The sequence below is a fragment of the Melopsittacus undulatus genome, unplaced genomic scaffold (genome assembly GCF_012275295.1).
Source record: "Melopsittacus undulatus isolate bMelUnd1 unplaced genomic scaffold, bMelUnd1.mat.Z mat_scaffold_561_arrow_ctg1, whole genome shotgun sequence".
Lineage (NCBI taxonomy): Eukaryota > Metazoa > Chordata > Aves > Psittaciformes > Psittaculidae > Melopsittacus > Melopsittacus undulatus.
Window position 1 is genome coordinate 40,311 of NW_022994422.1, and position 12,538 is coordinate 52,848.

Below are 12,538 nucleotides of genomic sequence, written 5' to 3' on the forward strand. Positions count from 1 at the left end.
GTTGGGCTCTCTCCGGTGCCCTGTTCTCAATGGCACTGGCAGTAGTAGGACCTGATGGCATCATCCCAGTTGCTGAGCACCCCCCTCCTGACCTCCCGCAGCCGCGGCACCGCTCCGGCCTTGAACACTCTGGTGCTGCCCCTCTTGCCGCTGTGTGCCCACACACTCAGCTCACATCTGGTGCCCACCACCAGCGAGGAGATGCGGCCGGAGAACCCCAGTGCCATGTATGGCACATCGGAGCCAGGCTCCACCGCCAGGGCTCTACCACCGCAGCAGTTGCTATAGTAGACGCTGTCGTCGGTATAGAGCAGGGCACAGATGCGGCTGCCGTCGGCTCTGCGCAGCTCGGACGGGGACGGGCACTGCCCGGTGCCCACGGTCACCAGTGCTGCCAGCACCGCCACCAACAGCGCCATGGTCACCGGGAGCCGGAGCCGGCACCATAGATATAGCCCCCGGCGAGGTCGTGGCGTGGGAAAGGGACCGGATGGGAGCTCGACAGCCATGGGAATGGTGCACGTGTGGGGTCAGGCAGCGTGGGAAGGGCACGGATGGGATGGCACCAACTCAATGTGCGCCCAATGGGATGGGATAGACCCGGAACCCCCCCCCCAATGTGCACCCAATGGGATGGGATAGACCCTGAACCCCCCCCCCCCAATGTGCACCCAATGGGATGGGATAGACCCGGAGGTGTGGAACCCCCCCCCCAATGGGATGGGATAGACCCGGAGGTGTGGAACCCACCCCCAATGGGATGGGATAGACCCGGAGGTGTGGAACCCCCCCCCCAATGGGATGGGATAGACCCGGATGTGTGGAACCCCCCCCCCAATGGGATGGGATAGACCCGGAGGTGTGGAACCCACCCCCAATGGGATGGGATAGACCCGGAGGTGTGGAACCCCCCCCCCAATGGGATGGGATAGACCCGGAGGTGTGGAACCCCCCCCCCAATGTGCATCCAATGCCATGGGAAGGGACCAGATGTGACCCCCCCACACCTGCCCCTCGGCCTTGGCCTTGGGGAAACTGAGGCACAGATGGGGGGTAAGGGGGGGGGGGATGAGGGGGTGTATGCAAATGAGATGGTAATGATGTCGGAAGGGGGTGATTGGTTAAGGGGGGGGGTAATGAGCCTCGGGAGGGGGTAATTAAGTCAAGGCAGGGGGGCAATTATCCTGGGAGGGGTAATTAGCCTGGGGGGTAATTAACAGAGGCCAAAGCCTGATGGTTGAGGGGGGAGGGTCTCCCTCCCAAGCTCCGCCCCTTATTTGCATATTAATTAGCCTATTTCCTACTGCACCCCCTGTATCAGCGGTCTCCTAATAACAGGGTTGTCACTAGCCCCTCCTCATTAGCATAACCCCTCCCCTCATGGATGGCCTCAACGAGCTCATTTGCATGTCAATGAGCTCATTTGCATGCGACCTCTTCCGCGGGGGGGGGGGGGCCAAGAGAGGCGATTCTCTGCGGGCTCCTATGAGGTTGAGCACTCCCCCCCCTGCGCTCCTCTATCAGATAAAGGGGACCCCCCCCCCCAAACCGACCCCCCCCAGCACCACTTGTGCCCCCCCCAGCCCCCCCACAGACACAGCAGCTCCCCCACTGTTCGCACACAAAAGGTTTAATCCGGGGGGGGGGGGGCACAGGTTTTTAATGTAAAAACTTGTGTTCAACACGGGGGGGTCCCGGGGGGGGGGGGGCGGCTGGGGGGGCAAGGCTTGAGGGGTCAAAGGGCAAAAGGGGGAGGGGAAATAGGGCTGGGGGGGGGGGGGGGGATCCAGACCAGCCAGATGGGAGCCCCCGGGGGAGGGGGAACAAGGGGGACATGGGGGGGGGGGGGGCTGAGGACCCCCCCCCAATGGGGTTTGGTTTGGGGGGGGGGGCTGCGGGTCTCGTGTCATCTGTGCAGACATGTCAGTGGCGTGTGCGGGACCCCCAGGGGCCGAAGGCACCGCGTGTCGGGGGCGCGCACGCGCGGGCACGCACGGTCGGGGGCCGCGCACGCACGCACGTGTCGGGGGCGCGCAAATACACGCACGTGTCGGGGGCGCGCACACGCACGTGTTCGGGGTCGCGCCGAGTCCCAGGGCACGGATCCCCCCGTCCAGGTCCACGCGCACGCGCGTCGGGGGCGCGCGCGCACACACACGTGTCGGGAGCGCGCGCACGCGTCACGCACGGTCGGGGACCGCACACGCACACGCGTCGGGGGCGCGCACACGTGTTCGGAGCGCACCTAGAGTCCCAGGGGCGCACGCGCGTCGGGGGCGCGCACGCACACACACACACACACGTGTCCCGGTGCCCACACACGCCCGTCGAGGGTGCCTGGCACCCACCGGCACCCACGGGTGCAGCGGGGAGGGGGGGGGGGGGTCTTTGTGAGCCCCCCAGGCCGAGTCCGAGCACCCAAGGGTGCCCCGGGGGGCGGCCCCCCCCCCCCCTTCAGACGGTGCTCTCCAGCATCCAATGGGTGCTGCCGAAGCTCGGCCGCAGCACGGCCGCCTCCCCCCCCCCCGCTCTGGTCGAGCCTCGGTAGGGACCCATGGCGCCGGGTCCGGGCCCGTCGGGGGAAGCTGTGGCTACCGGAGCCCAGGGGCAGCGGGGGGGGGGGGCTCCGGTAACGGCTCCGGTACCGGCTCCGGGCTCCGGGGTGGGGGGGGGGGGGGGTCCGCTGGTCTGCGAGCACGCGCTGGCCAGGGGGGGTCCTCGGCGAGCGGCCGCCTTGTAGCGGGCGGTGAGGATGAGGATGAAGAGCAGGACCGAGGCGGCGATGGCGGCGCCGATGACGATGATGACGGTGCCCCCGAGGAAGTGAGGCCGAGCCGGGGCCGAGCAGCCCGGGGGGGACATGGAGCCCGAGGGGGCGGTGCTGAAGCGGACGCAGCCCAGAGGCTGGGTGAGGGGCGGAGAGGGACCCCCCCCCCCCCCTCCTCCCGTCGGGGCCGAGCCCTGGAGCGCGGCCACGCAGAGCTCGTACTCGCGGCCTGCAGCCAGGTCACGGAGGGTGAAGCTGCGGCTGGAGGGGGGCAGGAGCCTGCGGAGAGGAGGGGGCGTCGGGGGGGGCAGGGGGACGGATGGAGACGGACATGGAGGGACAGGGAGAGGGACATGGAGACACATGGAAACAGAGACGGCAATGGGCACTCGTGCTGAGAGCATCCATAGAGCACAGAGCATCCATAGAGCACACACAGCATCCATAGAGCACACACAGCATCCATAGAGCACCCATAGAGCATCCATAGAGCACACATAGAACACACACAGCATCCATAGAGCACACATAGAGCATCCATAGAGCACACATAGAACACACATAGAGCACATATAGAACACAGAGCATCCACAGAGCACACATAGAGCATCTATAGAGCACACATAGAGCACACACAGCATCCATAGAGCATCCACACAATACACATAGAGCACACATAGAGCATCCATAGAACACCCATAGAGCACACATTGAGCATCTATAGAGCACACATTAAGCATCTATAGAGCACACATAAAGCACACAGAGCATCCATAGAGCACACACAGCATCCATAGAGCATCCATCCATAGAGCACACAGAGCATCCATCTATAGAACACACATAGAGCATCCACACAATATACATAGAGCACCCATAGAGCATCCACAGAGCATCCATAGACCACACATTGAGCATCTATAGAGCACACATAGAGCATCCATAGAGCATCCATCCATAGAGCACCCACAGAGCACACAAAGCCCCCTCAGGACCACCCAGAACAAACCAGAGGCCCCAGTGTCCCTTCAGCCCCCCCAGCCCCATGAGGAGCCCCCCAGACCCCCCCACGACTCCCAACCCCCCCCCAAACCCCCCCAAACCCCATCCAGAGCCCCCCCAGAACCCCCCATATCCCCCCCTGCACCCCCATACCTGTAGACAGGAGCCTCATCCCCGGAGCTGTTGTACTGGATCTGGAAGACGCGGACGCCGGGCACGTGGCGCTGCGGCAGCCACCGGATGCGCGCCGACGCCGCCGTCACCTCGGCCGCCACCACGCGCCGCTCGCCCGGCGCCCGCGTCTCGTTGGCCCCGGCCCGCGCCATGTCCGAGGCGCCGGCGGCTCCGGCGTCACCGGCATCGCCGTGAGGCACCGGCAGCGGCAGCACCGCCACGGCCACGCGAGCCGCGGCCTCGCCCGCCGCGTTGGAGGCCACGCAGGTGAAGGCGCCGTGGTCGTCGAGCGTGGCCACGCGCAGCTCCAAGGCGCCGTCCAGGCCCACGGCGCGGCGAGAGCCGTTCTGCACCAAGCGCCCGTCGGGCCCCAGCCAGTGCAGCGCCGGAGCCGGGTCCCCGTTGGCCGCGCACTCCAACCGCAGCGGTTGCCCCTCGATGACCGCGGGCGGGTGCGCGGCCGCGCCGGCGATGGAGGGAGCGCGGCAGGTCAGCTCCTCCTCGGGCACTGCCCACAGCAGGCGCCCGGCCAGCGGCGCCGGCGACGCGCAGCTCTCCAGGCGCTCCGGTTGCGCCAAGCGCCGCAGCCACAGGAGCTCGCAGTTGCAGTGCAGTGGGTTCCCCCCCGCCGCCAACATGGGGCCCGGCGGGCCCGGCACCGGCGGCAGCGCGCGGAGCCGGTTGGCGGTCAGGTCCAGGCGGGTTAACCGCGGCAGGCGCGCCACGGTGCCGGCGGGCACGCGCTCCAGCAGGTTGTGGTCCAGCGTGAGCGTGGCCAGGCTGGCCATGGCGGCCACCGCGTCCCACGGCAGCGCCGGCAGGTTGTTGTGCGACAGGTCCAGGTCCTCCACGGTGGCGGCGAAGGCGGCGAAGGCGGCGGGCTCGATGGCGGCCAGCTGGTTGTTGGCCAGGATGAGGTGGCGCAGGTTGGCCAGGCCGCGGAGCTGGGCCCCGCTCAGCGCCGGCAGCCGGTTGCCGTCCAGGTGCAGCGCGCGGAGGGCGCGGAGGTCGGCGAAGGCGCCGGGCGCCAGGCGCCGGAGGCCGTTGCGGGACAGGGTCAGGTGCACGAGGCTGCTCATGTTGGCGAAGTCGGCGCGACCGACGGCGCCGATGAAGTTGTCGGCCAAGCGCAACTCGACGGCTCCGCGGTCCAGCAGCGGCGGCACCGCCAGCAGCCCCGTGCGCGCGCACAGCAGCGTGGGGCTCGGGGCCGCCGCGGGGCACAGGCAGCGGGGGGGGCAGCGGGGGGGGGGGGGCCCCGGCCACCGCCCCCAGCACCACCAGCGGAACCAGGAGCTTCGCCATCCCGCGCCCCGCGGCGCCTAAGGGGGGGGAGTGGGTTAGGGGTGGGGCAGGATGGGGGGAAGTGGGGGGGCAATGGGGCAGGATGGGGCTCATGGGGAGCAGGGGGGGAGATAGGGCAGGATGGGGCTTGTGGGGTGAAGTGGGGGGGCAATGGGGCAGGATGGGGTGAAGTGGGGGGAAGTGGGGGGGAAATGGGGCAGGATGGGGTGAAGTGGGGTGAAGTGGGGGGGCAATGGGGCAGGATGGGGCTCGTGGGGTGCAGGGGGGGGGTCAATGGGGTGAGGAGCATCCCCATCCACTCCTGTGTGATCCCGGGTGCCCCTTGGGGCTCCCACACCCCAGTTCCATGCATCCCACATGATCCCGTGTTCCTGTGTATCCCATGACATCCCATGTGATCCCATGTTCCTGTGTATCCCATGACATCCCACGTGATCCCATGTTCCTGTGTATCCCATGACATCCCATGTGATCCCGTGTTCCTGTGTATCCCATGACATCCCACATGATCCCGTGTTCCTGTGTATCCCATGTGATCCCGTGTTCCTGTGTATCCCATGACATCCCATGTGATCCCGTGTTCCTGTGTATCCCATGACATCCCATGTGATCCCGTGTTCCTGTGTATCCCATGACATCCCATGTGATCCCATGTTCCTGTGTATCCCATGACATTCCATGTGATCCCATGTTCCTGTGTATCCCATGACATCCCATGTGATCCCATGTTCCTGTGTATCCCATGACATCCCATGTGATCCCGTGTAATCCCACATGATCCCATGTGATCCCGTATATCCCATAGGATCCCATGTGTCCCCCTGTGACCTCTCACCTCCTCTCAAGGCTCCATCCTGGTCCCTCCTGGGCGTCGCCACGGGGCCTGTGGGTGCAGATGGACCAGTATAGACCAATACAGGCCAGTATGGACCAGTATGGACCCACCAGTACAGACCAGTATGGACCAGTCCAGCCCAGCCCAATATGGCTCCATGCACCACAGTACTGCTCAGTCCAGCCCAGTGCAGCCCAGTCCAACCCAGTTCAGCCCAGTCCAACCCAGTCCAGCCCAGTACAACCCAGTATCACCTTCTTCATGGCACATTACAGTTTAACAAGGCCTAGCACAGCCTAATACAGCACAGTGTGGCCCAGTACAGCCCATTACAGAGGGGTACAGCCCAGTAAGGCAATGCACGGCCCAGTATGGCCCAGTACAGCCCAGTATGGCCCAGTACAGCCCAGTATGGCCCAGTATGAAAGCACATGGCCCAGTACAGCCCAGTACAGCCCATTGTGGCCCAGTGCAGCCCCGTACCTGGGGTTCAGCCCACGGACGTTCCCATCGCGGCTCCAGGGGGGGGGAACGGGATCGGTTCAGGCCCCGCCCCGCGGGGGGACCATGGCCGGGATGGGGAGGACCCGGATACCGGGATCGGGGTGGGGGCACCGGGATACAGGGATGGGGGCACCGGGATACAGGGATGGGGATGGGGGGGGCACCGGGATACAGGGATGGGGATGGGGGGGGGCAGCGCTGGGTACCGGAGCGCACCGGGATGCAGGGAAGGGAACCGGGATGCGGGGGGGGGGGCACCGGGATGCGGGGATCAGGATGCAGGGGGGGGACCGGGGGTCGGGATCGTGGGGGGGGATGCGGGGGATGGGCACCGGGATGCAGGGATGGGCACCGGGATGCAGGGATGGGTACCGGGATGGGGGGGGGGGGGAGCACCGGGAGGGGGGGGGCTCCGGGATGGGGGGGGGGGCTCCGGGTGGGGGGGGGGCTCCGGGTGGGGGGGGGGCTCCGGTGGGGGGGGGCTCCGGGATGGGGGGGGGGGCTCCGGGTGGGGGGGGGGGCTCCGGTGTTACCGGCCGGTCCCGGTGCAGTCCCGCACCCGCCGCTCCAGGCCGAGGCCGCCGCCGCTGGAGCCGCAGAAGCCGCCGGGGCGGGGCCGGGGGGCGGAGCAACCGGTACCCGGACCCATAGCGGGGATATGGGGATGGGGGGACAATGGGATGCACTGGGGATACTGGGGGATACTGGGGATACTGGGGGGGCACTGGGGGCACTGGGGATACTGGGGATACTGGGGATACTGGGGATACTGGGGGGCACTGGGGATACTGGGGGGCATTGGGGATACTGGGGGGCACTGGGGGATACTGGGGGCACTGGGGGATACTGGGGGATACTGGGGGCACTGGGGATACTGGGGGCACTGGGGATACTGGGGGGCACTGGGGGATACTGGGGATACTGGGGGCACTGGGGGATACTGGGGATACTGGGGATACTGGGGATACTGGGGGCACTGGGGATACTGGGGGGCACTGGGGGATACTGGGGATACTGGGGGCACTGGGGGATACTGGGGGCACTGGGGATACTGGGGGCACTGGGGATACTGGGGGGCACTGGGGGATACTGGGGGCACTGGGGATACTGGGGGGCACTGGGGGATACTGGGGGCCTGGGCTAGAGCGGACTGGGGGACACTGGGAGACGCTGGGGACGTGAACTGGAAGCAATGAGGACACTGGGGATACTGGGGTCATGGACTGGGGACACTGGGGTTCACTGGGAGCCACTGGGCCACTGCAGCTACACTGGTGACATGGAGGGAGCTGGACTGGGAACACTGGGGCTGTACTGGGGCCATACTAGGGACACTGGATCTGCACTGGGGCTATACTGGAGACTCTGGGACTACAGTGGGGACACTGGGCCACACTGGGGCTATACTGGGGACAGTGGGGCTGCACTGGGGCTACACTGGGGACAGTGGGGCCGCACTGGGGCTATACTGGGGACAGTGGGGCCGCACTGGGGCTATACTGGGGACAGTGGGGCTGCACTGGGGCTATACTGGGGACACTGGGGCTGCACTGGGGCTACATTGGGGACACTGGGGCTATACTGGGTTATACTAGGGACACTGGGGCTATACTGGGTTATACTGGGGACACTGGGTCTGTACTGGGTTATACTGGGGACACTGGGGCTGTACTGGGTTATACTGGGGACACTGGGTCTATACTGGGTTGTACTGGGGACACTGGGGCTGTACTGGGTTATACTGGGGACACTGGGGCTGTACTGGGTTATACTGGGGACACGGAGGCTGTACTGGGTTATACTGGGGACACTGGGGCTATACTGGGTTATACTGGGGACACTGGGGCTATACTGGGTTGTACTGGGGACACTGGGGCTATACTGGGTTGTACTGGGGACACTGGGGCTATACTGGGTTATACTGGGGACACTGGGGCTATACTGGGTTATACTGGGGACACTGGGGCTGTACTGGGTTGTACTGGGGACACTGGGGCTATACTGGGTTATACTGGGGACACTGGGTCTATACTGGGTTGTACTGGGGACACTGGGTCTATACTGGGTTGTACTGGGGACACTGGGGCTATACTGGGTTATACTGGGGACACTGGGTCTATACTGGGTTGTACTGGGGACACTGGGTCTATACTGGGTTGTACTGGGGACACTGGGGCTGTACTGGGTTATACTGGGGACACTGGGGCTGTACTGGGTTGTACTGGGGACACTGGGTCTATACTGGGTTATACTGGGGACACTGGGGCTATACTGGGTTATACTGGGGACACTGGGGCTGTACTGGGTTGTACTGGGGACACGGGGTCACTCTGGGGCCCTGCTCCCCGCAGCAGCCCCGCCCGCACAGACCACGCCCCTTCCACCAAGCCCCGCCCCCCGTCGAAGCGGGGGCGGAGCCAACCCGGGAGGGGGCGTGGCTTCGCCCTGGAAGGGGCGTGTCCGTCGCAAAGGGGCGTTTCCCTCCCAGCCTCCCACCCCCCTCCCCCGTGCCCCGTGATTGACACTCCCTCCATCCAATCACCGCCCGGCTCCCCCCACGCCGCGCTCTCCCATTGGCCACCCCCTCGCGTCCGGCGGAAGGGGGCGGGGCGGGCTCTCCGTGCGCACGCGCGGTGACGCAGTGACGCACGTACGCGCTGACGTTGACGGCGGCGGCCTCGGTCGCGGCCTGGGGCCCGGTTCGCTCCGCTCCGCTCCGGGCCCGGCCGCCATTCGCCGCCATGTGAGCGCCGTGTCCGGTGCGGCCCCGGAGGCCCCGTGATGATGTTCCGGGACCAGGTGGGGATCGTGGCCGGATGGTTCAAGGCGTGGAACGAGTGCGAGCAGACGGTGGCGCTGCTGGCGCTGCTCAAACGGGTCACCCGCACCCAGGCCCGGTTCCTGCAGCTCTGCCTCGAGCACTCGCTCGCCGATTGCACCGACATCCACGTCCGGGAGGCCGAGGCCAACAGCGCCGGTGAGCGGGGGGGGGGGGGGACAGAGGGGCCAACAGCGCCGGTGAGCGGGGGGGGGGACGACAGAGGGGCCAACAGCGCCGGTGAGCGGGGGGGGGGGACACACAGGGGCCAACAGCGCCGGTGAGCGGGGGGGGGGGGGGGACAGAGGGGCCAACAGCGCCGGTGAGCGGAGGGAGGGGGGGGGACAGAGGGGCCAACAGCGCCGGTGAGCGGGGGGGGGGACACACACAGGAGCCAACAGCGCCGGTAAGCGGGGGGGGGGACGACAGGGGCCAACAGCGCCGGTGAGCGGGGGGGGGGGGACACAGAGGGGCCAACAGCGCCGGTGGGGGGGGGGGGGGGTTAGGGTTAGGGTTAGGGTGGACAGGGGGGCAGTGACACCACTGAGGGGTCGGTGAGCACATAGGGACACCCATAGGGCTCAATGATCACTCAATGCTGCCCTTAAGGGCTCAATGACCACCCACTGCCACCCATAAGCACTCAATGACCACCCAGTGCCCTTCAGTGCCCACCCAATGCCTCTCAATGCCCGTCCAGTGCCCCTCAATGACACCCAATGCCTCTCAATGACACCCAGTACCCCTCAATGCCCACCCAATGTCTCTCAATGCCCATCCAGTGCCCCTCAATGACACCCAATGCCCCTCAATGCCCACCCTTTACCCCTCAATGCCCACCCAATGCCCCTCAATGACACCCAATGCCCCTCAATGACACCCAGTACCCCTCAATGCCCACCCAATGTCTCTCAATGCCCATCCAGTGCCTCTCAATGACACCCAATACCCCTCAATGCCCACCCAATGCCCCTCAATGCCCACCCAATGCCCCTCAATGACACCCAATGCCCCTCAATGACACCCAATACCCCTCAATGACACCCAATACCCCTCAATGCCCACCCAATGCCCCTCAATGACACCCAATGCCCCTCAATGCCCACCCAATGCCCCTCAATGACACCCAATGCCCCTCAATGCCCATCCAGTGCCCATCAATGCCCACCCTTTGCCCCTCAATGACACCCAATACCCCTCAATGCCCACCCAATGTCCCTCAATGACACCCAATGCCTCTCAATGCCCACCCAATGCCCCTCAATGACACCCAATGCCCCTCAATGACACCCAATGCCTCTCAATGCCCATCCAGTGCCCCTCAATGACACCCAATACCCCTCAATGCCCACCTAATGCCCCTCAATGCCCACCCAATGCCCCTCAATGACACCCAATGCCCCTCAATGACACCCAGTGCCCCTCAATGCCCCTCAATGCCCACCCAATGCCCCTCAATGACACCCAATGCCCCTCAATGCCACCCAATGCCCTCAATGACACCCAGTGCTCTCAATGCCCACCCTTTGCCTCTCAATACCCACCCAATGCCCCTCAATGCCCACCCTTTACCCCTCAATGCCACCCAATGCCCCTCAATGACACCTAATGCCCCTCAATGCCACCCAATGCCCCTCAATGACACCTAATGCCCCTCAATGACACCCAATGCCCCTCAATGACACCCAATGCCCCTCAATGACACCCAATGCCCCTCAATGCTCACCCATTGACCACCCAGTGCCCCTCAATGACACCCAATGCCCCTCAATACCCACCCAATACCCACCCAATGCCCCTCAATGACACCCAATGCTCACTCTTTGCCCCCCTAACCCCCGTTCCCCCCCCAGCCGCCATCCGCCAGTGGCCTCAGGAGCCCTCGTCGGCCGTGGCGCTGCTGCTGGCGCACCTGCCCCTGCTCCAGCCTGGCAACGCGGCCGCCAAGGCCGAGTACATGAAGCGGCTGCAGACGGTGCTGGCCTACGCCATGGAGAGCAACCGCTGCGTGGAGGAGAGCCGCCAGCTGCTGTCCTACGCGCTCATCCATCCCGCCACCACCCTGGACGACCGCAGCGCCCTGGCCCTCTGGCTGGGCCACCTGGAGGAGCGCTTGGCTACCGGAGCCCGGCCCCCCCCCCCGCACCCCCCCGAGTGGCCGGAGCACGGGGCTGCGGCGGAGATGGGGTCGGGGTGGCCGGAGACACCCCCCCCACCCCCACCACCACCGAGGGAGAATGGGCACCCACCGTTCCAGACGGGAGGCAACGGGATGGGGGGAGCGGGTGAGTGGGGAAGAGGAGGGGGTGGGGGGCAGGGGAGGGGTGGGGGGCGCAAGGGGGAGGTTTGGGGGGGCACGGGAGGGGGTTGGGAGGGGGTTGGGGGTGGCATGGGAGGGGGTTGGGGGGCACAGATGGAATAAGGGGGGCATCAAAGGGGTTTGGGGGGGCACGGGTGGGGTTTAGGGGGGCTGAGAAGGGACAAGGGGGACAGGGAAGGGGTTTGGGGGGGCAGGGAAGGTGTTTGGGGGCGCAGGGGGGGGGGTTTGGGGGGATAGGGAAGGGGTTTGGGGGGCAGGGAAGGGGTTTGGGGGGAAAGGGAAGGGATTTCGGGGGACAGGGAAGGGGTTTGGGGGCGCAGGGGGGGGGGTTGGCAGGATAGGGAAGGGGTTTGGGGGGGCTGAGAAGGGGGCAAGGGGGACAGGGAAAGGGATTGGGGGAGCACGGAAGGGGTTTAGGGGGCCAGGGGAGGGGTTGGGGGGCAGGGGAGGGGTTTGGGGGGGCAGGGAAGGGGTTTAGGGGGGCTGAGAAGGGACAAGGGGGGCAGGGAAGGGGTTTGGGGGGCATAGAGGAATAAGGGGGGGTAGGGATGAGGTTGGGGGGAGCTGGGAGGGTATCAGGGGTCATGGAGGGGGTTTGGGGGGCAATGAAGGGGTTGTGGGGCTGAGGGGGGGTCAGCAGCCCTGGGGGGTCTCCCCCCTGACCTCCCCCTGCCCCCCCCAGCTCTGCCCTGCGCCCTGCACCCCAGCCCCCTGAAGCGCAACATGGGGGTCCCTGCCCCCCCCCCCAGCGAGTGGCCGGGGGGGGGGGGGGGGGGGGGGGGGGGCGGTGCCAGCAGCGAGGACCCCCCCCCC

General features: G+C 66.2%; 3 protein-coding genes across 3 annotated transcripts; 1 reads left to right on the plus strand and 2 right to left on the minus strand.

The window, feature by feature from the left end:
* Window positions 1-26: 26 nt before the first annotated feature.
* SYCN (syncollin) lies at window positions 27-509 on the minus strand. Its single transcript, XM_005139839.3, has one exon. It carries the CDS (start codon window positions 507-509, stop codon window positions 27-29), a length of 483 nt encoding a protein of 160 aa, XP_005139896.3.
* Window positions 510-2,454: 1,945 nt separating this feature from the next.
* On the minus strand, window positions 2,455-6,693 carry LRFN1 (leucine rich repeat and fibronectin type III domain containing 1). Its single transcript, XM_034074139.1, is given in 7 exon segments — window positions 2,455-2,514; window positions 2,516-2,624; window positions 2,657-3,046; window positions 3,923-5,190; window positions 5,192-5,265; window positions 6,084-6,131; window positions 6,567-6,693. Coding segments are annotated over 5 exon segments (1,884 nt in total). The 5' UTR covers window positions 5,249-5,265; window positions 6,084-6,131; window positions 6,567-6,693.
* Window positions 6,694-9,221: 2,528 nt separating this feature from the next.
* On the plus strand, window positions 9,222-12,473 carry SAMD4B (sterile alpha motif domain containing 4B; the record flags this gene model as incomplete). The annotated part of the gene is made up of 3 exons (XM_034074134.1): window positions 9,222-9,564; window positions 11,259-11,690; window positions 12,408-12,473. Coding segments are annotated over exons 1-3 (694 nt in total), but the record flags the coding sequence as incomplete, so codon positions are not given.
* Between the last annotated feature and the right edge of the window lie 65 nt (window positions 12,474-12,538).

Excerpts from the sequence above, each read along its gene's own strand:
- SYCN (XM_005139839.3), bottom strand. The coding sequence starts at position 509 with ATGGCTGTCGAGCTCCCATCCGGTCCCTTTCCCACGCCACGACCTCGC.